Raw genomic sequence first — 25251 nt, 5'->3', positions numbered from 1 at the left:
AGAAGTAGTGATGAGAGGTTCGCTACTTTTATTAAGAATGTCTCGTTTTGAAAGAAAACAGACACGGAACGACTCTGGATGTGATGACGAGTAAACGGTTTATAGCAACTAGCTCAAAGATGACTGTAAAACCAACAGGGCTTAAAAGCTTTGGTCACAACAAAATGTTCACATCGTTTGTTTTTGCCGACGGCAATATGTGGTTATTTTGTCACTCATGACTATTATTGCTAAAGTAAACGATTCATATTGAACCTACTTTGTTGTTGTTGTTCTATTTTTGTTGGTTGACAGGAATTAATAGTAATACAATGTATTATTAAAGTAATTCTTTTTAATAAAAAATCTGAATAAAATATTTTGTATCAGAAGATTCTGTCCTTGTTAAAGACCTGCTTGAACGAATATGTCAAGTCGTAAACTTTGCTCGAAATTCACTCAAAATGTTTTCAAAGAATAGGGAAATCGAGTCATACGACTATAAAAATATTTCAATTGTGTAAAAAAACAATCATTTTGAATGCCCTCATCCAGGGCTTTTCTGAGAGATTTGCGAAAAGCCCTGTTACGTAATCACTCTCAAACGTCATCTCTGGGAGCTCCAATTTGTAAAGCCGCTTTGTTGCAGCGTGGAGGCACAACAAAGCAAGCTCCCAGAGATGACGTCAGCAGCATTGTCCTTTGACGTGCGCCCTCAACGGCAGAAGTGTTTTTAGTTTTTCAAAACCTTTCGGTTGGGGCCTGATTTTTTAATCGATAATTACGAAAAATTCAGAAGTGTACACATATCAAAATTACATTAAAATGGTGAACAAGTGCATTATAAACAAGTTAAAATACCGTTTCCGTTGAAAACATTCCGCTCAGGTAGCTGTTTAAAAATGACAACATACTCTTTCAGAGGGCTGTGGGTTGGACCCTCTGTTAAGTTCTCTACGTTCTCTTAGTACACCTACAGCTATACAGCTTTGTACACATAGTTGTGGGACTTGCTTTTGTTCTATTGTTCCCTTCTCTAAAGACCTTGCTGGTACCCAGTAAACAAAAAAGGTGTGGGTAGACCCAACCTGTTTTTTTGTGTGGGTGTGTGCAAGTCCCAACAGCTCAGTGTATACGAGAACACACATTTTAATGATCTTGTCAAAAATGTTTACGAGAACCAAATCGGTTCTTTTCAGAACCAACACTACTCAAAAGTTAGAGACAATCGCATGTGATACCGCACGCCTCTCTTGGTTATACTTCCACTATGCACAGTTTCAAATCCTACGTTAACCATAAAATGGTTTACGTAGTAGAATTTGAAACTTTGTATCGTGGAAGTGTAAATAATCAAGCATGAAGACAGGGAATAACAATAAAAATGAGACTGAGACAAGCTATTACCCATCCTCGTACCCGGAACGAGGTAGCCCCATTCGTCACACACGGATTTACGTATTTATCACAGTGCTCAGCATTTCCAAGGCACGCTGCGTAACGTATTACGTGTGATACGTAATGCTGTTCGTGAACTCCGTGGAAGAGATGGGACATGGGACCCCGTGCGTAAATCGTGACATCTTCACCTCCGTGGGTTTCCTCTACTAAAGGGAAAGTAGCAGGTTGTACAAAGGACAGATCGTCTGGAAAAATAATAAGACAGAAAACAAAAAATCAGGTACAAAACAATGAAACGGTTAAAGGCACTGGACACGTTTGGTAATTATTACGGAAAAATATTGCTTTAATCAAAACTTACTCGGTAACGTACAATTGGGAGTGTATTGATAGTAAAACACGTTGTGAGAAACGACTCACTCTGAAGTAATTTTTTACTCAAATTATTTAGGTTTGAGAAAGACCTCAGGCTTGAAGTCATTCACAGGCATCTGAGAGCACACATTGTGCAACAAGAGTGTTTTTTTTCTTTTAGCGAAATGCTTCTTAGCAAACGTGGATTAAAACAAAGCCACTTTTACAGGACAAAGCCGTTGACGTGTATGTTTTTTTTTCGAAACCACGGTTTCGGCTTTGGATTCGGCTTCAGGCTCCGCAGTCCTCTCGTCTGAAGCCCTGAGCGCGTACGCAAAAGCACGCGCAATAGTTATCAAAACAACCGCCGGGCCAAGCTAGCCGGCCTAAGCCGTTGATTCGAAAAGGGTTCCATTTACCACAACGTGAGCCACGTTTCGCGTCCGTGACCGTTGTTTTACGACGTACCAGTGTCAATGTCTGTTAGATTACGTCGTTTCCCAGTTGTCTCGTAGCTTTCCTGCTCCAAAATACCACCAGGTCCATTTGTGTAGGAGAGGGTTGGGTACGGAAAACCATCCTCAGCAAGCTCTTCATCGTATAGGCCTGGAAGCCATTCACAAACATAATTACAAATCGAAAAAAAAAAAAATAGAAATCAAATTAATAATCCTCTAGGGACGGGTAGTACACATTTGTAAACACAATCCATTTTATTAATTTATTTTAATTTTATTTTTAATCGGACATAAGTTCATAGGCCTACATATAAAATTGTCATGGTCAAGAAAACAAAGTTGCAAAAACTGTCGATGAAATGCGTGGCACAAAATTACTCCATTTTACCAATCTGGAAATCTCTAAACTTTAGGTTGTCTTAAACTATTTGAGGTAGCACAGTGTTTTCGAAAAAAGGTACGAACATAGTGTCATTAACACTTTGTTTACGCATTTTGTCAGTTTGCAACAAGCTAGTCACACAATTATATAAAACCAACTCGCATTATCATTATAAACTTATAATGAAGATTGAAAGATGTTTAATAATGTGAAAGACGAGCAGGCCTATATACAAATAAATTATACGGATATACACACATATAAATAATTATGCGCATCGACACACATAACCGCCACAATAGTGGAGATAAATTAAGCTTTCGATCCGCAAACCGGACCTTCGTCAGAGGCATAAACAAACACAAACAAAATCATATAAATTCATATAGCATAACAGAGGAGCAAAGGGTTACAAAGGGAAGCATCCAGAACAATGCGGAACAATTTTAGCAAATTTTACGCGTGGAAACCAAGCCCACAAACTAAAAGTAGAAACCAAGAAATTAAAGCCAGATTCAGTTCAATTGACATCTATTTTTCATGTCAATGACAATAAGCATACAGTTGAAAGCAAATAACAACGAGTATAATTATTAAAGATAAATGCCAGATAATTTAACAGTAATACAATGTATAGAAATTTTAAACATTACTACAGAAAATAATGACACAACCACTTGGCAACAAGTTCTTAACTGGCTGAAACTCACCTAAGATGGGGTTACCTCTAACAGGCCAACCTCCTATGGTCATAACGTGGCTATGATCAGCCGTTACCACAATCAGTGTGTCCTTTTCTTCGGTCAGTTCCATGACTTTGACGACTGCCTCTTCTAGGGCAATGGTGTCGAGGAGTGCTAGGGCGGCGAGGCCGTCATGATGAGCGTGGTCGATTCGACCACCTGAAAGGAGAATCCATGGAAGGCATCAAATTGTTTCGATCACGATGTTTTATCACGGTGATAGGCCCTATATCATTATAAGGTTTCCGGGCCAACTTGAGCAACAAATGATTTGTTTTTTAACACTTATTTAAATTAAAATTTTACCATTATCTACTCATTCAAATTGTGTTTTTACTAGAGCAAGTTCATGAGAGCGAGTACACAGACTATAGACTGACCAGAAACTGTGACGTAGCTCTCGATTTGATTATATCGACGATGCTCAAGGGCATGGTTCGATATAGTCAATATCCCTGTGGTCTATGGTTTCTAGATTTTTTCTAGTCGGTATAGTTAAGGCTAATCGACCACCCGAACTTGCTCCTTGCTATGGTTGAAGTCAATTTTGCCTTCGTGCACAAAATATCAGCATTCTACAAAACAAAATTACCTTCCACCACAAGCACGAATCCAACGTCATCTTTCTGGAGAATCTTGATGGCCTTTTCAACCATTTCAGCTATCGATGGTTCACCTCCCGTATCGTTCTGACGATAGGCCTCGTACTGCATGTGGCTTGGCTCGAAAAGACCTGAAGAGAAACAATTGTCGTTTTAGAATATCACGAGAGGGCGCTAGAGGTCTATGTCACAAGGTTTTGGATATGGCTGTAAAAACCTTTTGCATCCATTACTAAAAAAGAAATAGGAGAATAGATTTGGACCATTGATCTCGGTCAATATAGAAGAAGAGATCAATGATTTGGACAGACATAGTCAGGGGTCAATTGGTACGTCACCTAGAAGATGATCAGTTTCGGCTGGATCCACTGCATTGAACTCGTCCAGGTTCCAGACAAACCGGCTTCTTGATGCATCTTTACTCTCAATCCATTCAGCTACGTGAACAAAAAGAAAGTGTTTGAACTTTCAGTTTTCAAACTACACAGTTCTCCCTTTAAGAAAACTCCCTTTGATCTTGTTATCTTTGTTCAACTGTTCATATCACGTAAAGTGCCTCGCCATACATTTCCTTACAAAGTCTCATAAACCTCGTCATCGCCTCACTGTACCCCATCATCGTCCCACCATACCTCATCACTGCCCCAAAATACTTCATTATTGCCTCATCATCTCACCATCGACCCAATATCTCATTGCCACACCATACCTCAAGACTTCCCCACCATACCTAATCATCACACCCCACCACACCTAATCATCGCCCGGTAACCATACTTCACAGTCACCTCTCGTCCATAACCGAACGCTCGTTTCGTTTACTTATTAGATTGCGATCATCTGTTCTTGATCCGTTCTTAGTTGGGTACTCGTAGTCGGCTACATCATAAGGTATCATCTTGCTCCGTCCTCCACCCATAATAACCTAGAACAGACAAGAAAAGATTTGAAGCTGGAGAAAGACCAATTCATATAGTGCCACAGACTTAAGCAACTCAAGCAGGTCGAAAGTGAACCTTTTTATAGGGTAAAAGTTAGTTACGCATGGTAAGACACTTCCATAGGCTAGTCCACAGGCACACGTCTTTACAGGCTCAATGATATCAGTGGATAAACTTGCAGTGACGTAAGCTTTCAATAAAACCGATTACACATTATTTCATGACATCGATTTAAAAAAAACTCCAAATGGGAAATTAGTTTTAACTGTCATCAAATAATATTAAATTTCAGACATAAATATTTTAAGGGATGTCTTCTACTATCATCATCATAATAGACTGTGCAAGTCTTATGTAAATAGGTGATCTTAGACGAGTTTCTTCTCGCCAATTATGTAATGTTCCTTTAAAGGCAGTGGAGACTATTGGTAATTACTCAAAATAAGTATTAGCATAAAACCTTACTTGGTAACGAGTATTGGGGAGCTGTTGATAGTATAACACATTGTGAGAAACGGCTCCCTCTGAAGCAACGTAGCTTTCGAGAAAGAAATAATTTTCCACGAAATTGATTTCGAGACCTCAGAATTAGATTTTAAGGTTTGTTATTTTTGGCATATTATGTTATGATACACCATGTAAGAAGACTGGTCTTTGACAATTACTTATAGTGTCCAGTGTCTTTAAACGAAAGTATATGGAGAGAGTTTCCTGCCTGTTTCTACCTTTATGTCACTTCCAAGCTCCATCAGTTGCTTGGCGATATCGGTACACCCTAGAGCCTCCTGATCAGGGGGAACCTCACTGTTATCTTCCCAGTTACGGTCGGGCGAATGAGCATAGAGGTTAGAGGGTGTAGCGTGAGTCACTCTTGTGGTGGTAACAAACCCGGTTGCTTTACCTGTTTCAGGAGAAAGTTATTACAAGAGACTTGGATTGTCTTTATGAATCTATACAGAACCAGAGTCTACTGTTTTTTGGCTACCCTGAGGAACCTTTTGGCTTCCTTTTATTTTTGTAAAGTTAGAACATTACAATGTTTGTGATAAAGACACATTGCCACGATCGCAATTAATTAAGTTTCAAATGACGACATGTTTTCATGAAGTTTTATACTAAAAGTAAAGTGCTGAAAGATTAACCAATCACAATGAAAGCATTGTATGCTGCTCTCATCGCTTTATACAATTGATTTGCAGTTGTTGGTGTGCTCGGGGAGGGCAGCAACAATCAAGGGATATAGTCTCCGGTTCGAGTCACCGACTCAAGTCACTTCGCGGCTATACAGCTATACCAAACAGCGAATGCCTTGACGGTAGGCTACATTTTCATATACATGTACCTGCATTTCTGGCATGGACGAGGATGGAGTCGATCTTGGCGGCATCGGTCATGGATTCACAATCACCCCTGGTCACGTGATCGTCAACGCCAATCACGCCGCGCTTGGTCTTTGTACCACACAAGAGGGCGCACGCTGCACCGGCTGAGTCGGACACTTGTGAGTTGGTGTTATAATTCTGGCTTGAAAAAAAAAATGCAAAATGAAAGATTACTGCACAAAATATGAATTCAAAATCAGTTTGCCGTGGCTGAAATTTACACTGTTAATATTTCATAGACTGGTTTTTGGAACCGTTCGATAGTTTTAATCCTGTTTTAATTTTTTTTTTTAAATGTAGACTCTGTAGGCCTTTATACAATTAATCTTGCATGCTCATGTCTTTTCGAGATATAGTTTTGAAGGCATAGTGTCAAGGTTTCAGTTTTGTTTTCCTTATGAGCAAATGGAACTTGCGGTTTTTAAGAACTGCTTATCAACTAAAAGGAACCATGATATAAATATATGACGTTTCGACCCAAGCAGAGCCTTTCTCGAATGATTTTGTTTACACAAAAATAACATCACATCATGCGAGGTCGCCAGATACCCAGTTAATCTTTCCGCTTGAGTGTTACGCATTGTGCTCTTGGTCTACGGCCCAATCCTAAAGAATGTATTTTTAGAAACATTCAAAATGAACTAAGGAATGTCTTTACTTGTGAGCGTAGGTTGGTGCATGACGACCTAATTTTATGGATTGTGCGAGTTTTCAAAAAGTTGAACTCACTTTCAAATGGCCTACTTTGGCAGAATTACTTTTTGTGCTGGGACGAAAGTGCATAATGAGTTACTGCCGTTTTGCGGCATAACATGCTTATTGACTGCTGTTAAGCAAAAGTTGTACTTATTACCAGCATAATGTTACCAACCAAGCTGCTATGCCGTATTGTACAATTTGTGACTGGCATAACTATCCTGCTCGTTTCTGCTGAGCAGAAAATTCTTAACCAATATTGTCGGTATAAAGGAACACGTTGCCTTGGATCGGTCGAGTTGGTCTTTGAAAAGCGTTTATAACCGTTTATTATAAAATGCATATGGCTAGAAAGATGTTGTAATAGTAGAATACAAAGAGCCATACAAACATGCCTAGAAACTGCACGGTTTTCCTTTTACCTCGTCGACTAAACACGGTCGGCCATTTATGGGAGTCAAATTTGTATGACTCCCATAAATGGCCGACCGTGTTAGTTCACAAAGTAAAAGGATAACCAAGCAATTTCGAGGCAAATTTGTGTGGATCATTGTATTCCCGTTTTAAAACATCTTTCCAACCATGTATTTTATAACAAACGGTTATAAACGCTTTTTATAGGCCAACTCGTCCGATCCAAGGCAACGTGTTCTTTTAAGCAGCTCTAAGAAATTGGGCCCTGGGTTTTGACACTTACCAACGGTGTCCAGTGCCTTTGAATAAACAGGGAACAAAAATCAAAATTGTAAAAACCTTGGACAGGGCAACACTCGGGAAGTCTTCCCAAGCCAGGACCGTTTCTTCCCCCGGCATCCCCGCCTGCTGTCCCTTCAGAATCCGGGCAGCGGTGATGGTAGGCACCCCCATGCCGTCACCCACAAATAGCACCACATTCTTGGCGATGTTTCTGTTCAGCGATGCCTCTCTGTTCAGAGCCTTTTGTAAAGTGTCATGTGCTTGGTCATTCCAGAACTTTGCGTCTTTGGCAAAACAAAACAAAACAGAAAGAAAAGAAGTTACCTTTCTATTTGAATGCCGACTGTGTGTGGTGGAGTGTTTTTGTTAGATGGGGGCGTGGAAATGGTGCTGATGAGGAATGTAGTATTCTAAAGGGAAGAGATTTGGTAACCACAAACTATGGTTAAGTCGGCCCTACACCAGCTTTCGATAGTATACAGCATTTTGAGAATCATTTCACCTTGAAGTAGTGTTATGGAAAAATATTACTTCTTACCGCCCACAATTTGAATGTGGGTCGGGTCCAATTACTTCCTGTTGGGACGTGATCGCTCCGCATTTTCGGAGGTATAAAAAAAGAAAAAAAAGAAAAAAGAAAAAAAGAAAAAAAAAGCGACTACATTTTGAAATTAAATTCTCACAGGTTAATTTAATTGTATACAATTACATTAATTGTATTGGATTAAATCAATGTAACGGAGAAAAAACACACACAGCTATTCAATGCCTTTAAAGGGAGGGTACACGTTTGGTAGTTACTCAAAACAAAAACTGACTTGGTAACAAGCATATGAGAGCTGTTGATAGAATAAAACATTGTGAGAAACGGCTCCCTCTGAAGTAACGTAGTTTTTTAGAAAAAGGTAATTTCTCACTAAAATATTAAGACTTCTAGCTAGAAGTATTTTATTCCTATCTGAAAGCACACAAATTCGTCTAACAAGGGTGTTTTTTCTTTCATCATTTTCTCGCAACTTCGATGACCAATTGACCCCAAATTTTCACAGGCTTGTTATTTTATGGTTATTATGGGATACACCAAGTGAGAAAACTGGTCTTTGACAATTTACCAAACATGTACAGTGCCTTTAAGTCAATAAAGCCCATGCAAATGGAACCAAACTGGTCCCAAAAAATGTTTGAATACTCGGGTCGCGTCAGGGGCACACACAACGTATTGTTTGGTTTGTAGATTTATATAGGTTTTATAATTGTAGTTCGTATTGTCTATGTAAATAAGTAACCTGATTTTAAACTTTCAATGACGTGTTTTCTCTTGTAATTTGATGGATCCGCAAGCTTGTTCTCTGTAGTCTTATTTTAGTGTTATTTCTCTGTATGTTTTACTGTTTGCCTGGAAATAAATAAATTAAATAAATAAACCAACACATGAAATTTCGTCCACGTCGTTTGAGTGCCATGTGGTTGGGTCAATAAATGGTAGAAACAGGACGGTAAAATGAGTTTATTATTAAGAGTTACTATAGATAAAAATATAGATAGTAAACTTGCGGGTACAACCATGAGTAAAATCTATTTTGAAGTAGTGGCGGCTCTGAAAAGAGCCTGTTTGTTTTCGACGTTTCGAACAGTATACTCTGCTCGTCGTGCTGGACTACCGGTGGTGTTTGAGCTTATGTATGGCTTGAGGGATGCAAGTTTACCATATTTATATTTATAGTTACTCTTAATATTCTCCACACCATGCAAAGCTTCAAACCCCATTTAGTTTATTATTGGATAGTCACATAAAAAGTTTGTACAGTGAACATCAATGTTGCTTTTTCGATATTTGACATTCACGTATAATGTTTGTACAGTAAATTTCTTCCTTGTACATCATTGGTTCAACATATTCATACTGTACATATAATGAATAGGGTAGGTGGCCTTATAGCTTTCGATCCAAACCGGACCTTCTTCAGAGGCATAAAACAAGTACAAACAAATACATATCCATTTATAGAAAAAGAGAGGGGAAAGGGATTAAGGGAAGGATCCAGAAAGAAGCGGGAAAATAACAGCCAATCAAAGTTTCTATTTCAGAAACAATATTGGTGGCTATGAACAAATAGGAGTGAAGTGGCGAGTACAAAGGGTGTTTAGTATGAAAGGATGGGTTACTGGACCATAAAAGTGGTAAATGTATTGTTCGACAACAATGCAGGGAAACTTGAAAGGATAGGATTAGAGAGCAAGTTGCATCATGATGCAACTAACAATGGTCAATTAATACTGTACATATTATATAAGATTATGGCCCATACAAGTCACTTCGCTACATGAAAATACCAATGTGCCTGCCGATGACCTCTCAACCCTTGAAAATAATGAGTAATTCATAAAACCAAGCTTTTTTTCTAGACCAAACCATTTAAAAATAAAAAAATCGCACAAACCGTCAACAACATCCGTACACAATGTGCTGGTCCTTGTAACCTCATAAATAGTCCCAAAAAAAGAGTTTTAAAGGGAAGGTACACGTTTGGTAACTACTCAATGCAAATATTAACTTAAAAACTGACTTGGTAACGAGCATTGGAGAGCTGTTGATAGTATAAAACATTGTGGGAAACGACTCCCTCTGAAGTAACGTAGTTTTTGAGAAAGAGGTAATTTCTCACTAAAATATTAAAATACTTCTAGCTAGAAGTCTTTTATTCCTATCTGAAAGCACACAAATTCGTCCAACAAGGGTGTTTTTCTTTCATCATTTTCTCGCAACTTCGATGACCACTTGAGCCCAAAATGTTCACAGGCTTGTTATTTTATGCTTATAATGGGATACACCAAGTGAGAAGACTTAACTGGTCTTTGACAATATACCGTGTACAGTGCCTTTCTGTAGGTGTACAGGCTTTGAAATATCCCACAGCACCCACAACAATTGCTATAGTGCCCTTTGAAAGTTCCAGAACAAATTAAAAACAAATCCACATAGAACTGCCCCTTGCCAGACGAAAAGTGCCGCGCCCCTTCAAGAAAAGAACGAAATTCAAGGCCTGGACCGTGTGAGAGAGTGGTGAATGGTAAAACCGTCTTATAATTCCAAAGTTATTTCTCACAAAAAATTGTTCAATATTCTATAATTATTTAAAACGTTATAGTATAAAGAGAGTCGCTGTATCCTATTTACAGACACTGGACACCTCTGGTAATATCGTCAAAGACCAGTCGTCTTACTTGGTGTTTCTCAACATGATGCACAAAATAACAAACCTGTGAAAGTTTTAACTCAATTAGTCGTCGAAGTTGCAACATAATATAAATGGAAGAAAAAAACACCCTTTGTCACACGAAGTTGTGTGCTTTCAGATGCTTGATTTCGGGACCTCAACATCTAATTCTTCGGTCTCGAAATCAAATTCAAATATTCTAGTGAAAAAATACTTCTTTCTCGAAAATCACATTACTTCAGAGGGAGCCGATTCTCACAATGTTTTATACTATCAACAGCTCTCAATTGCTTGTTACCACAGTAAGTTTTTATTCTAACAATCATTTTCGAGCATTACCAATAGTGTCCATACGCAGTGCATTTATTACTTACTTTGGGCGGGTACTAGATGAATGATGCCAAACAACACGGCTACCAAAAACATAGGCCAATACAACATCGTGAATAGACCTGATTGGAGTTATTTCAAAACACGTTCAACGATAGTACTTGTTGGTCTAGCAAACAGAAAATACCATAATGCAAAGTGTGAATGTCGTTTGGCGACCCCAACCAAAAACTGTTTCGGTTGTTGGTCGCTGGTTCTGCTGGTCAGACTGAACGATAACCAAGTTGTGAGCTCGGTTACCGTTTTGGTTATGACGTCAGAAACAATTATTGGTTAAAGCCGCCAAAACGCATCCCTAGAGTGCGTGTATAACTGGCTCAGTGAGATTATGCGCAGACGACGCGGAATATGTATGTGAGCAGTCTCGTGCATATTTATGATGAAGCGGTCCAACCTGGGCCCAATTCCATAGAGCTGCTAAGCACGAAAATTTGCCGCGTAGCATGAAATTTTTTCCTTGATAAAAACAGGATTACCAACCAATTTTTCATTTTTTTACTAGTATTCAGCTGTTGTTTGCTTATCCTAAAATCACGTGCAAATTTGGTTGGTAATCCTGTTTTTATCGAGGTATGGAGACTCGCATTTTGACATAAAAAAATATATCAGTGTGTGGGCTGCAGACTAGATGACTCAAGAGAGGGCGCGCTATCAGTATAGAGTGTGGTGCCTTCTGTATAAAAACCATTGATCTCCATTATAATGGAGATCAATGATAAAAACACAAATTAATAAGCTTAATATTAAACCGTAATTATATGGAACGTGTGATAGTAAATTTAAGTACTCTTTTGCTTTAGTATACCTTATTGCTATTCCACCCTTTTTGGTTTTAGCTGTACATTTTAATTACTCTTCGAAACGAACACGAGTGACACGAGCGCAGCTCCAGTTGCCCGTCAAAGGACCAATTAGACGATGGTCGTGCCTACGAGTGAGTATTTCATACACTTTACATCGTCATCTCGAAGAAGAGAGAATTCATTCCCATCCTCGAGTTTTCATTAAACACAAACCTCTGAAAATGTCATCCAAATCACTGCTCCCTTTTTAGTCAAAGCAACACAGGTCAGATGATGTTTTCTGAGGATTGGTGAAACCAAGACCGTATTGAGAGACATTTCAGATTTGCGGCAAAACTTTAAAGAGCACCTTAGCAGAAACTATCGCTGAGCATTGTTTGTTAGGCAAGGCTACCCAGTGGAAGTTGGCTGGCGAACTTTCTTTGTTTTGTCTAACTGTCTGTCAGTAAAATCGTGCAGGACTGTGGGAGTATAGATACTGTAGTAAGAGAAAAAGTCAAAAATCAATAAAAAGGAAATCAGTAGAAACGTGTCGTGTTCGTGATGTTGATTCGACAGCGTCTTGTTTCTAACGAGAGCTGCCTTCATTTGCAATCTGACTCTAGTATCGTCAAGTATAGATGCCTGCCACAAAACCTGCAATTAACTGAACAATTTTTTTTTTCAATAATTCTGCCGCATTGTTTAATTCGCGTTATAATCACGAGAGTTACATACGTTCCTCCTCGAGATGGATCTTACTGGTATTCTGTTGCTTCTATTTGGGTGTTATACAGCCATGACTGCTATCTGCCCTACTGACTGGCAGCGATACGGCGAGTCATGCTATTTGCTGATGATACAACGTATGAACTGGACTGAAGCAAATGATACCTGCGTCAACTCAAATGCAGCTCTAGCTGTGCCTAACTCGAAGACAGAACACACTTTTATCTGGTCCATGTTCCTGGAATTCATCAATGGGAGTGAGTCAGCTAAACATCTCTGGATCGGTTGTTATTTCAACCAGGAGGCTAGGGGATGGCAGAACTGTCCAATGAGGAACGAGTCTAACACCTATGAGAATTGGAAGAGAAACAACCCAGAGCATGACGAGCCTGCCACGGATTGCGTTGCTATGAACTGGAAACACAATGGTCAATGGGTTGACAACCAGTGCGCTTGGAAATATTTTTCTGTCTGTGAGCTCCAAGTTGACACCACCCCTCACTCATTCTGCCTTCAGACCGGTACCGATGGTCGCATCAAGTCCCAGTGTCTGGTCGGTCACGTCATGAAGGAGCTACGGGCTGATGGTGTGGTGTCGTGCGGGAATGCGTGCCGATCAGAGCCCCGATGTCGCTCCTTCAATCTGCTTATGAAGCAAGGTCCAGGGGATATGGTTTGTCAGCTGAACAACGCGACTCGTCATGAAGCGACTGTTGTGAATATGATGAAGAATGAAAACCGCTTCTATTTCGATCCGTAGAGAAAAATAAACAATCACTGTCTCTAAATTATAATATTATTATGCTCAGTAATGAATGCACATGTCTAGATATGTTGTTGTCAATGGTGTCGGATATAAAGTCATGTAAACTGCGATTGCAACACTTATTCTTGTGTTTGTTTCTTTTAAAAGTGAAGAATCACATTAGCCAAGCTTGTAAATATAGTAGGAATAGATAATAGTGCTTTACGAGTGAGTATTTCATCTATTTTACATCGTCATCTTTATAAAGAGAGAATTCACTCCCATCCTCTAGTTTTCAGAGGTTTGTGCTAAAACCTCTGAGAATGTCATCAAAATCACTGCTCCCTTTTTAGTCAAAGCAACACAGGTCAGATGATGTTTTCTGAAGATTGGGTAAAACCAAGATCGTATTGAGACATATTTCAGATTTGCGGCAAAATTTTAAGAAGCACTTTACACAGAAAATATCGCCGAGCAATGTTTGTTATAGGCAAGGCAGTGGAAGTTGGCTGACGAAATTTCTTTGTTTTGCTGTTCTTTGTTTTACAAAACTGGTTGTTGTTTATCAATATTAATATGGGCAAAACATTGTCATCAATACAAAGTAGGTCAGTCTCTCCAACTGTTCAGATGTAACACTCTTTCACATGACAAGCCTACGTCATAACATCTATCTGTTGCTTGGTGATTGTTCCTGTCTTTTTAGGTTCTCTCTGTTTGATATTTAAACCAGATCATAAGAAGACCTTGGGCTCTAAAGTCTCATTGTCTGTCAGTAAAATCGTGCAGGACTGTGGGAGTATAGATACAGTAGTAAGAGAAAACCAAGTCAAAAATCAATAAAAAGAAAATCAGTAGAAACGTGTCGTGTTCGTGATGTTGATTCGACAGCGTCTTGTTTCTAACGTGAGCTGCCTTCATTTGCAATCTGACTCTAGTATCGTCAAGTCCGCCTGCAACAAAACCTGCACTAAACCAGCACAAATATTGTTTTCAAAAAAATAATCCATCTATCGAGAGTTACCTCCTCGTGATGGATCTTACTGGTGTTCTGTTGCTTCTATTTGGGTGTTATACAGCCATGACTGCTATCTGCCCTACTGACTGGCAGCGATACGGCGAGTCATGCTACTTATTGTTAACTCAACGTATGAACTGGGCCGAAGCAAATGATACCTGCGTCAACTCAAATGCAGCTCTAGCTGTGCCTAACTCGAAGACAGAACAAACTTTTATCTGGTCAATGCTCCTGGGTTTCTTCAATGGGAGTCAACCTACAAGACCTCTCTGGATCGGTTGTTATTTCAACCAGGAGGCTGGTGGATGGCAGAACTGTCCATTGAGGAACGTGTCTAACACCTATGAGAATTGGAAGAGAAATAACCCAGAGCATGACGAGCCTGCCACGGATTGCGCTGTCATGCACTGGGTAAACAATGGTCAATGGGCTGACAAACCGTGTGGTCAGAATCAGTTTTCTGTCTGCGAGCTTCAAGTTGACACCACCCCTCACTCATTCTGCCTTCAGACCGGTCCCGATGGTCGCATCAAGTCCCAGTGTCTGGTCGGTCACGTCATGAAGGAGCTACGGGCTGATGGTGTGGTGTCGTGCGGGAAGGCGTGCCGATCTGAGCCCCGGTGTCGCTCCTTCAATCTGCTGATGAAGCAAGGTCCAGGGAAGATGGTTTGTCAGCTGAACAACGCCACTCGACATGAAGAGACTGACTTGGATATAATGGAGAAGGGTAACTGCTACTATTTCGATCCGTAGACAGAAACAATCGCCGTGTCGCTATTTTGAGAACTGCTCTTAATTAATACATGCGTCGTACAGAGATGCTTTTGTCAACGCTACAATTGTCTGATCATGTGAACTGCTTTCGCAACATTTACTATTGCGTTTATTACTTTTAAAAGTGAATAATTATTAATCATATTAATTATGCTTGTAAATAATAGCAAGAATCGTTTCCTTTTGAAAGAGAAAATTCTTTCCCACCCCTAACTTTCAATAAACCGTGAAATTATTCTCCAAATCACTGCTCAGTTTTTAGTAAAAGCAACACATACAGGCCAGATGATATTTTCTCATTTGTACGAAGCAACCCGCAGCCAAAATGTTTTTAGAAAATCTCTTCTGAGGTTGAACTGTTTTGTTGTTTGTTATTATTGTGTAACTATTTTCTTTTAAATAAATGCGATTGTTTCGAGAATTGTTTATATAATTCCTGTACGTAAACACTGTAAATGAACTAACTTTCGTCACATCGTAACAATGCAAGTAAAATCACGCCTATATAGGCACCGTGTCTGTGGCATGTGTCCCAATTAAATCGAATAAGTAGCGGTGTTTGATTTGGCACTTCGTAAAAAAAAACCCCTAAGTTTACGTTTATTCTACTTTTTGTGTAACGAAACTATTGCTTTATATTGTCTTATGCATTCTGGTAAAAAGGGTAGCCCCTCATCGGTTCTCAATTAACTGTGTTATTGCTGAGGACCCTGGGGTGGATTTCACAAAGAGTAAGGACTAGTCTTATCTCGAGTTAGGACCAGTTACCTGTCCAAACTTAGGACTATCCATGCAATTGGTATATCTCCTAGGACTAGTCTTAAGCTAGGACTTTGGCACTTCGTACTTCGATGGGTAGCGGTATGTCGCAGAATATGGCACTCGCACGACCAGAGCTGATCCCAAGATCTGGTCGTATATGCCATACCGCGAGTGCCATATTCTGCGAAAAACCGCTACCCATCCTCCTTTATCCCTTGTGCAATAACACACCACAATCTCAATTTTAAACGATAATTATTAATTATTGCCCAGTCTCGAGTATTTTTCTTATCTCAATTTTACTAACGATAATTATAAATTTATTGCCCAGTCTCCAGTATTTTTCTTATCGCTTTTTAGTGGTTTTTCTTGTAATTGTATATAGCCATTGTCTGTTTTTTAATGTTTTTAATGTGTCGATGTTTTTACTGTATGCGAGCATTTGAATAACCCTTTTTGGGATCTAATAAAGATTATTGTATTGTATTGTATTGTAGGACTAGTCCTAACTCTTTGTGAAATCGACCCCTGGATTCATACAATAAAAAAATGCAAATAAATAAAAAGTGTATCCGTATTAGTTTGTACAACTAATCACCTTCACAAAATCTTTTGTGCGAACTTGTTGTGTCTTACACGGTAAGTTTGCATTATGGAACCAGACGCTCTCTTGAAACTAGTATCTGGTTTCCTGTCTATACCCGCGAGGATAATGACAGGTAAAGGTCTTACAGGCTTTTATCTTCTTAAAGGTCTTACAGGCAATTTTTTTCAAGCATGTCAACGACCAAGGTGAAGACCAAGACAAAGGTGAATACCATAGAGTTATATATAACTCTATGGTGAACACCAAGACCTGCATGCCGAAGACTTAGACCAAGGGGCAGACCACGGGGCAGACCAAGACCAATACAAGCACGTCCAAGCTAAGGGGAAGACCAAGACCTACACTGACGGGAGACCTTCAAAACTCCCTATGTAGAAAACGAGAAGTCCTAATTTTGTAAAAACACTTATCCGCCTGAAATACTGACGAGGAAATCGCAGTTTGATCTTTTTATTTTAGATTGCCGAAATCGAAAGCAAGTCATTAATTATTTTAGAAGAACATGCACGATACAAAAATGACAAGAACATCAACTGCTTGCTGTTTTTACCTTCTTAAAAGCATCATAAAAAAATTAACAGTTGTAAGAAGAAAATAGAACAGTTTACATTATTTCATATTCTACTTTCGAGTCCATCATCTTCTTCTCAAGTGTTTGGCTAGAATTGGACACATCTCAACGGCCTTCTCATTTGTTGCCATCGCGTCTTCAAGGCAGCACTGCTCCTCCAGGGCTGGGCATCGGAGAATCCACGAGATCAGTGGAAATTCCCCGTAGCTCATCCGGGAACTTCCAACGCCTTTGCCTGGTAGGACGTTTTGTTTTCATAGTGGGGGTGCGCCGAAAACCAGGGAAGACGAATCTCTACGTTTCAAGCAACAACGCAAGAGGGCGTTTGTGATTGCCATTTTGGGGGCGATGTGCCACAATCTCAATTGGTACATCATCGTGGGTGTACCCCTGTTTCTATTGAAAGATGTCCATGTTTCTCAATAAGACTGGCACGGTTGGCTTGTGCGTAAAGCGCTCGCCTCTCACCATGGTGACCCCGGTTCGATTACCGACCAGGGCCATCTTGAGTTGAGATGAGCGTTGGTTCTCTGATGTGCCACGAGGGTTTTCCGTTTTCCTCCCTCGGGAAAAATCAAACACATTCGATCTTGGCTGTGCTCCGTGGTCATAATGGGTTGATGTGGCTGGCAGCTGAATGCGCCCTTGCATGCCTGCTTCTCGAACATGTTGTAGCCGCGTCCTACGCAATTCAGCTCTAGCTGCGAGTAAGGATGATTAGCCCTCAAAATAATAATTATTAGTACAGACTTCATTACTTTGACAAGACAATCTCTGATAGACGAGTTTTATTCATATAACAAATCACAAAATTATTGCTAATAAAACTTACTAAGTTTGAGAGCCCGGTATAGCAGCTGTCGATGGTAAACACTGTTAGAATGGCTTAATAGATGGAAATTTGCATCAGGGATGAAGAACATTAATTTTGGTCTTACCCATTTACAAAGATGTGTGTTCAGTCAGCACTGTATACTTAGCGAGACTCTTTGTATCTATTCCTGCTTTATTTACAAGCTTAACGGCAGTGGACACCCTCGGGTAATTACTCAAAATAATTATTGGCAGAAAACGTACACGGTAACGAGTAAGGGGAGAGGTTGATGGTATTAAACATGGTGAGAAACGGCTCCCTCTATACGTAGTTTTCGAGAAAGAAGTAATTTTCCTCGAATTTGATTTCGAGACCTTGGAATTAGGTTTTGAGGTCTCGAAATCAAGCATCTGAAAGCACAAAAAAAGTTCGTGTGACAAGGGTGTTTTTTCTTTCATTGACTCCCGTTAAAGAAATCAAGGAACATTGACCAGATAAAAGTTTACTCTGTCTTCGAGTTAGGCACAGCTAGAGCTGCATTTGAGTTGATGCAGATTTCATTTGCTTCAATCCAGTTCATGCGTTGAGTTATCAGTAAGTAGCATGACTCGCCGTATTGCTGCCAGTCAGTAGGGCAGATGGTAGCACTGGTTGTAGAAAATCCCAACAGAAGAAACAGAACACCACTAACATCCATCTCGAAAATGAACTTTAAGAGGAATATTACCCGTAGGAAACAATGCGACAGCAATCTTTTTGAAATATATATTTGTGTAATGTGCAGGTTTTGTTGCAGCCAGACTTGACGATTCTAGAGTCAGATTGCAAATGAAGGCAGCTCACGTTGGAAACAGGTCACTGTCTAATCAAAATCACTAGCACGACACGTTTCTATTGACTTCCTTTTCATTGATTTTTGACCTGATTTTTAATTACTACCGTATCTATTATCCTCCCACAGTCCTGCACGATTTAACTAACAGACAATAAGACCTTAGAGCCCAAGGTCGTCTTATGACCTGGTTTTAACATCAAACAAAGAGACCCTAAAAAGACACGAAAAATCACCAAGCAACAGTTTGATGTTATTACGTGGGTGTAAGTAAGTATATTACATTTTCAACAGTTGAAAGAGAGTGACCTACTTTATATTCCTGTCGATATTTTCGCCTATAATGTTTTTTACTAATTGTAGCAGCCAGTGTTGCAAAACAAACAACACTAAAACAAAGAAAATGCATTATGTTAAAGGTACAAAACACCGTCTTAGGTTTGTTTTATGAAGTGACAAAAATGTGTAAGCTCATAACTACTTGCAAATACATTTTTTTAAATGATTTATTTTTAACTGTAAACACATTTACCAAAATGCATAACAAAAGCAAAAGTCTTGTTATTTCGATAATATAACTCACAAATAAATATATATATATATATAACAGAACAAGAAACGTATGAATGTCCTGGCTAACCATAAGAAACACACCCATAGACGTTTCCACAGTAAGAGAGCCACCACTGCTCCTCCTACTGTTAGGTTGCCAGAGACCAATACTGTAGTTAACCTGTCTGACATGGTCCTTACTGACCCACAGGTTAAACTCCTCTCAAGGGGTCTTAAGTTTTGCCCCACACCCAGAGAGCCTAACCAACTTCTTTTCCAACAGGACATGGCCCAATTCAATCGTAGGTTACGCCTACGTGAATACTTTCATGTAGAGCCCTCCATGGATGACGAGTCATCTGTGGAGACCCAACCTATTCCCCGCAACCGCTTCAGGGAAAAGAGTACTTGGGTACCCCCTAAGAACCGAGATGTGTCTCTAGAGACATACATCAATTCGGTTAACTCCGAGGTTCTTAAGGCCCCCAGTACCCCTACTCCCAACAACCTCCCCAAGATGAGCGTCACGCCCTTACACAACTCCGCCAATCACCAGACATAGTGATTAAACGGGCTGACAAGGGGTCCGCAGTTGTAGTCATGAACACACATGACTACATTGCTGAGGGCCTTAGACAGCTCAGTAACAATGATCATTACATTGAATGTGCTTCTGATCCCACTGAATCTTTCTCCCAAGATATCAGTGACACCCTGGTTAAGATTTATAATGCCAATGATATTGAGAAAGATACATTTAACTATCTCCTCCCACATGACCCCCGTACAGCAAGGTTCTACATTTCTACCTAAGATACACAAGCCCAATAACCCGGGGAGACCTATTGTATCTGGGAATGGTAGCCCCACAGAGCGCATTTCTGAGTTTGTCGATAGCTTCCTCAAACCCTTAGTCTGCCGTATTCCTTCCTTCATCAAGGATACCAAAGACTTTCTCCACAAACTAGATGAGGTCAAGCACCAAATACCTGACTCTGCTATTTTGGTTACTTTTGATGTTTCATCACTGTATACTAACATACCCCATCATGAAGGCATGAGTGCATGTGTCTCTACCCTCAATGCTAGTAATCAGTCCCGCCCCTCAGTGAGTCATATTAAGGAACTCATGAGCCACATTCTAATGAAGAATAATTTCACATTTTCTGACAGGCATTTTCTACAGGTACAGGGTACTGCCATGGGTACCAAAATGGCACCCTCATATGCTAACCTATTCATGTCTCAGTTGGAGGACAGACTCCTGTCCTCCGCCCCCAACCGACCACTAGTTTGGTGGAGATTTATTGATGATATTTTCTCCATCTGGTGTGGTGACCAAGACAGCTTGGATGAGTTTATTGACCATATCAACTCATTTCACCCCACCATAAAGTTCACTACCGAACAATCTCTCACCAGTGTGAACTTTCTAGATGTGACAATAACCAAGTCTCCTAATGGCCTTGTCACAGATGTTTACAGTAAACCCACCGACACCCACCAGTACCTTCTCTCCAATAGCTGTCACCCTAGTCACTGTAAGAAGGCAATTGCTTACAGTCAGGCCTTACGTATCAGGCGTATCTGTTCCACAGATACCCTGTACAAGAGGCGCTCATCAGAGCTAAGGAAACACCTTGTATCTAGGGGACACAGCGAACGTAGGGTCCAACTTGCTATCAACAGGGCTCTCAACGTACCTCGTCATACTCTGTTGACTAACACGGGAGCTAAAAAAGCTCCTACCAATAGAGTTGCTTTGGTCACCACCTTCCACCCCAAACTACCCAAACTTCCCTCAATTCTCAATAATAACATGCCTATACTTCACTCCTCCAGCAGGTTACACTCAGCAATCACTGAGGTTCCCATGGTTGCATTCCGCTGCCCTAAGAACCTTGGTGACATACTAGTCAGGGCCAAACTTCCCCCAGGTACAGTCCAAACACAACCCCCGACAGATATACTGGGCTGTCACAAATGTACCCGTTCCAAATGCAAAACGTGTCTGCACATTAAGCCCTCACTTAAGGTGAAGAGTCATACCACTGGCTCTTCATACAACATCAAGACCGACTCTGAATGCAGCACGTCTAATGTAGTCTATGTCATATCATGTAAGAGATGTGGGCTACAATATGTGGGAGAGACTAAGACCAAACTTAGTCTTCGCTTTGCGAATCATGTCTCTTCCATAAAGACTAAGAAACCGTACCCAGTCTCTATCCACTTCAACAGCCCCAATCATAGTGTCATTGATGTTGAACTTCTGGTGATTGAAGCTTGCAATGGTGATGACACACACCGCAAAAATAGAGAATCACACTGGATTCACCAACTCAAGACAGTCAAACCCTTTGGACTTAACATAAACACTGGTGTTAAATAACTTCTCATTACCCTCCACTTCACTTCTGCCTAAGAACTTATATGTTGTATATATTCTGTACATAAAGTATAAATTAACCTAGTTTAAAGTTGTTTTTATAAATTCATCACTGTAACTATCTGATGTAAGTAACCCCCCCCCTTTTTTTTCCACAGGTCCCTCATACCTATTTTTAAAATCATCATACCTTTGATCTTGCTGATCTTGCTATTCTTATTAATTGACCATTGTTAGTTGCATCATGATGCAACTTGCTCTCTAATCCTACCCTTTCATGTCTCCCTGCATTGTTGTCGAACAATACTTTTACCACTTTTATGGTCCAGTAACCCTTCCTTTCATTCTAAACATCCTTTGTCCTCGCCACTTCACTCCCATTGGTTCTTAGCGACCAATATTGTTTCTGAAATAGGAACTTTGATTGGCTGTTATTTTCCCGCTTCTTTCTGGATCCTTTCCTTAATCCCTTTCCCCCTCTCTTTTTCTATAAATGGATATGAATTTGTTTGTACTTGTTTTATGCCTCTGAAGAAGGTCCGGATTGGATCGAAAGCTAAGGCCATCTACCCTATTCATTATATATATATATATCCCGCTCTAGTCAATTTTTCTTTGTTCAATCCAAAATCATTAAAAATGTTCCCAGTCAGTTTCCCTTGTGGTTTATTATTTGATATATATATATATATATATATTTTTTTTTTAAGGTGCCGATAAAAATTCGCCACTAAATTCCATTACAATAAATACCACAGGCACGGTGTCAAAATAGGCGTGGTTTGACTTTTAAACTTTCACGAAGTGACGAAACCGTTTCATCCAGCGTGCAGGAATCATATATTCGTCAAAAAATCGGGGGTCCAATCCCCCTCTTAGTTATGTTGATTGCATCATTCTAGGATATAAAGGAATTTGACTCCCGAAGTCATTATCATCATCATCATCAATCGTCATAGGCCGCTGCCAGTTGACGCAACAACCGCCCACTTCTCCTTCGTTGTGTGGCTGGTGCAGGAGTGATTTTACCTCGCTGTAGGGCAGCCGCAGTCATTACACTTAAGAGAAAACATTTTAGTGACTATGTCTCATTATTTCGCTATTTCCCTCAGTTGGGGTTGGAAACAATGATGGTTTTAATAATCCTGACAAAGGATCAACTGAACTGTGTATGGTTCTTTCATTTTAAAGCCATTGGACCCTTTTGGTACAGAAAAAAAAAGAAAAAAGTTCACAGATTTACAAATAACTTACAGGGTTTACAGAAGGTAGTGGTGAAAGACTTCTCTTGAAATATTATTCCATGAAATGCTTTACTTTTTGAGAAAACAGTAAAACAATAATGCTTTACTTTTTGAGAAAACAGTAAATCAATATCAATTCTCGATAACGAGAATTACGGATTTATTTTAAACACATTCATGACACGGCGAAACGTGCAGAAACAAGAGTGGGTTTTCCCGTTATTTTCTCCTGACTCCGATGACCGATTGAGCCTAAATTTTCACAGGTTTGTTATTTTATATATAAGTTGTGATACACGAAGTGTGGGACTTGAACAATACTGTTTAGCGAAAGTGTATAGTGGCTTTAAGAGAAACCACTTTAGTGACTATGTCTCATTAATTTGCCATTTCCCTCAGTGGCGGTTGGAAACAATGACGGTTTTAATAATCCTGACAAAAGGATCAACTAAACTGTGTTTGATACTTTCATTTAAAAGTGAGAAGTGGATTTGATGAAATTTTCAGAGGTTTGTGTACATTGAAAGCCAACAAATAAGACTAAATTCTCTCTTTTAAAATACAACAAAGTAACACACATGAAATAGGCCTACTCAATCGAAATGCACTGTATCTATCCCCTGGTACATTTTAATTTAATTTAAATTAATGTAATTCTTCAACTCTTTAAGTAATGAAAGCGGGAATAAGTTTTGCAAAACAAGTCTACATGACTGTCTAATAGAAGATAATAGCGTCAAAAACATCTCCAGACGCGTGTATTAATTAAGAGCAGTGCTTTAAATATCGACACAGCGATTGTTTCTTTATAGATCAAAGAAGTAGCAGTTATGTTTCACAATCATTACCACACTAGTCGCTTCATGACGAGTCGCGTTGTTCAGCTGACAAACCATCTTCCCTGGACCTTGCTTCATCAGCAGATTGAAGGAGCGACATCGGGGCTCTAATAGGCACGCCTTCCCGCACGACACCACACCATCAGCCCGTAGCTCCTTCATGACGTGACCGACCAGGCACTGGGACTTGATGCGACCACCGGAACCGGTCTGAAGGCAGAATGAGTCATGGGTGATGTCAGCTTCGAGCTCACAGACAGAAAAATGATCCTGATTACACGGTCTGTCACCCCATTGACCGTTGTGCAGGCGGTTCATAGCCACGCAATCCGTGGCAGGCTCAACATCATCTGGGTTATCTTCCTTCCAATTCTCATAGGTGTTAGACACGTTCCTCAATGGACAGTGCTGCCATCCACCAGCCTCCTGGTTGAAATAACAACCGATCCAGAGATGTTCCGTTGGCTGACTCCCATTGAAGAAACCCAGGAACATTGACCAGATAAAAGTTTGTTCTGTCTTCGAGTTAGGCACAGCTAGAGCTGCATTTGAGTTGATGCAGGTTTCATTTGCTTCAATCCAGTTCATGCGTTGAGTTATAAAGTAACATGACTCGCCGTATCGCTGCCAGTCAGTAGGGCAGATAGCTGCCAGGGCTTCATAACACCCAACCAGAAGCAACAAAACCAAAGCAAGATTCATCACGCCAAGCCGTTAAAACCTTAAACCAAGGAAAGTTTCCACTTCTCTCAAAATCAAAGTCTCCTTTGAAGCAGCAAAGATCCGGTGAGACAACAAGTACTTCGCTCAAAACGGTTGCAAAACGATTACCATAAATGTTCAGGTGATGTCACATCTTTATGAAGATATTAATTAACTGCCACGCGAAGTACAGCCAAGTGTTTATTAGCGTGATTTGTACTCCTCGTCTTTAGAACAGCTCGTCTTTAGAACCGTCGGTTGTCTCTCTAACATCGACTGGAAATCTTGAGTTGTCGCTTAGAATTCACGCTCAAAAATGAAGTACGTGACAATGCTAGTGGAATAGGGTTGGCTATAAGAACACGTAGGTTGTGCTACGGGGGCGAAAACGAGTTTCAATAATATATATATTTTTTTAATGGCGTGAGCATATCGATTGACGACGTGGCGTTTAATTTTGTGTAGTGTTTGAAAACCCTTAGAATTTTCAAATGGCGTTGTCATAGTTTCCTCGCGCGAAAGTCTACACATAATTGTCAAATCATATGCAAGACTTGGTCCTTTGACGGGCAACCGGAACGGCGCTCTCGGCACTCACGTACGTTTCAAAGAGTTGTTTAGTGTACAGCTAGACCAAACGGCTGGAAGA

At 40.0% G+C, this 25251-nt stretch overlaps 3 protein-coding genes across 3 annotated transcripts; 1 reads left to right on the top strand and 2 right to left on the bottom strand.

Annotated features, from left to right (window-relative positions):
* Positions 1-816: 816 nt before the first annotated feature.
* On the bottom strand, positions 817-11429 carry LOC117302262 (alkaline phosphatase-like). Its single transcript, XM_033786119.1, has 10 exons — positions 11227-11429; positions 7692-7918; positions 6203-6380; positions 5586-5761; positions 4742-4844; positions 4258-4356; positions 3910-4050; positions 3285-3476; positions 2203-2340; positions 817-1625 (listed from the first exon to the last, which is right to left on the bottom strand). The coding sequence occupies exons 1-10, from the start codon at positions 11291-11293 to the stop codon at positions 1333-1335; spliced, it is 1614 nt and encodes a 537-aa protein (XP_033642010.1). The 5' UTR covers positions 11294-11429; the 3' UTR covers positions 817-1332.
* A 1346-nt stretch (positions 11430-12775) lies between these two features.
* Positions 12776-13513, top strand: LOC117302600 (asialoglycoprotein receptor 2-like). Its single transcript, XM_033786577.1, has one exon. The coding sequence runs from the start codon at positions 12776-12778 to the stop codon at positions 13511-13513; it is 738 nt and encodes a 245-aa protein (XP_033642468.1).
* Positions 13514-23867: 10354 nt separating this feature from the next.
* On the bottom strand, positions 23868-24602 carry LOC117302599 (snaclec bothrojaracin subunit beta-like). Its single transcript, XM_033786576.1, has one exon. The coding sequence runs from the start codon at positions 24600-24602 to the stop codon at positions 23868-23870; it is 735 nt and encodes a 244-aa protein (XP_033642467.1).
* Positions 24603-25251: the final 649 nt, after the last annotated feature.

This window comes from Asterias rubens, chromosome 18, assembly GCF_902459465.1.
Source record: "Asterias rubens chromosome 18, eAstRub1.3, whole genome shotgun sequence".
Taxonomy (NCBI): Eukaryota; Metazoa; Echinodermata; class Asteroidea; order Forcipulatida; family Asteriidae; genus Asterias; species Asterias rubens.
This window is presented reverse-complemented; position numbering and strand designations above follow the sequence as displayed.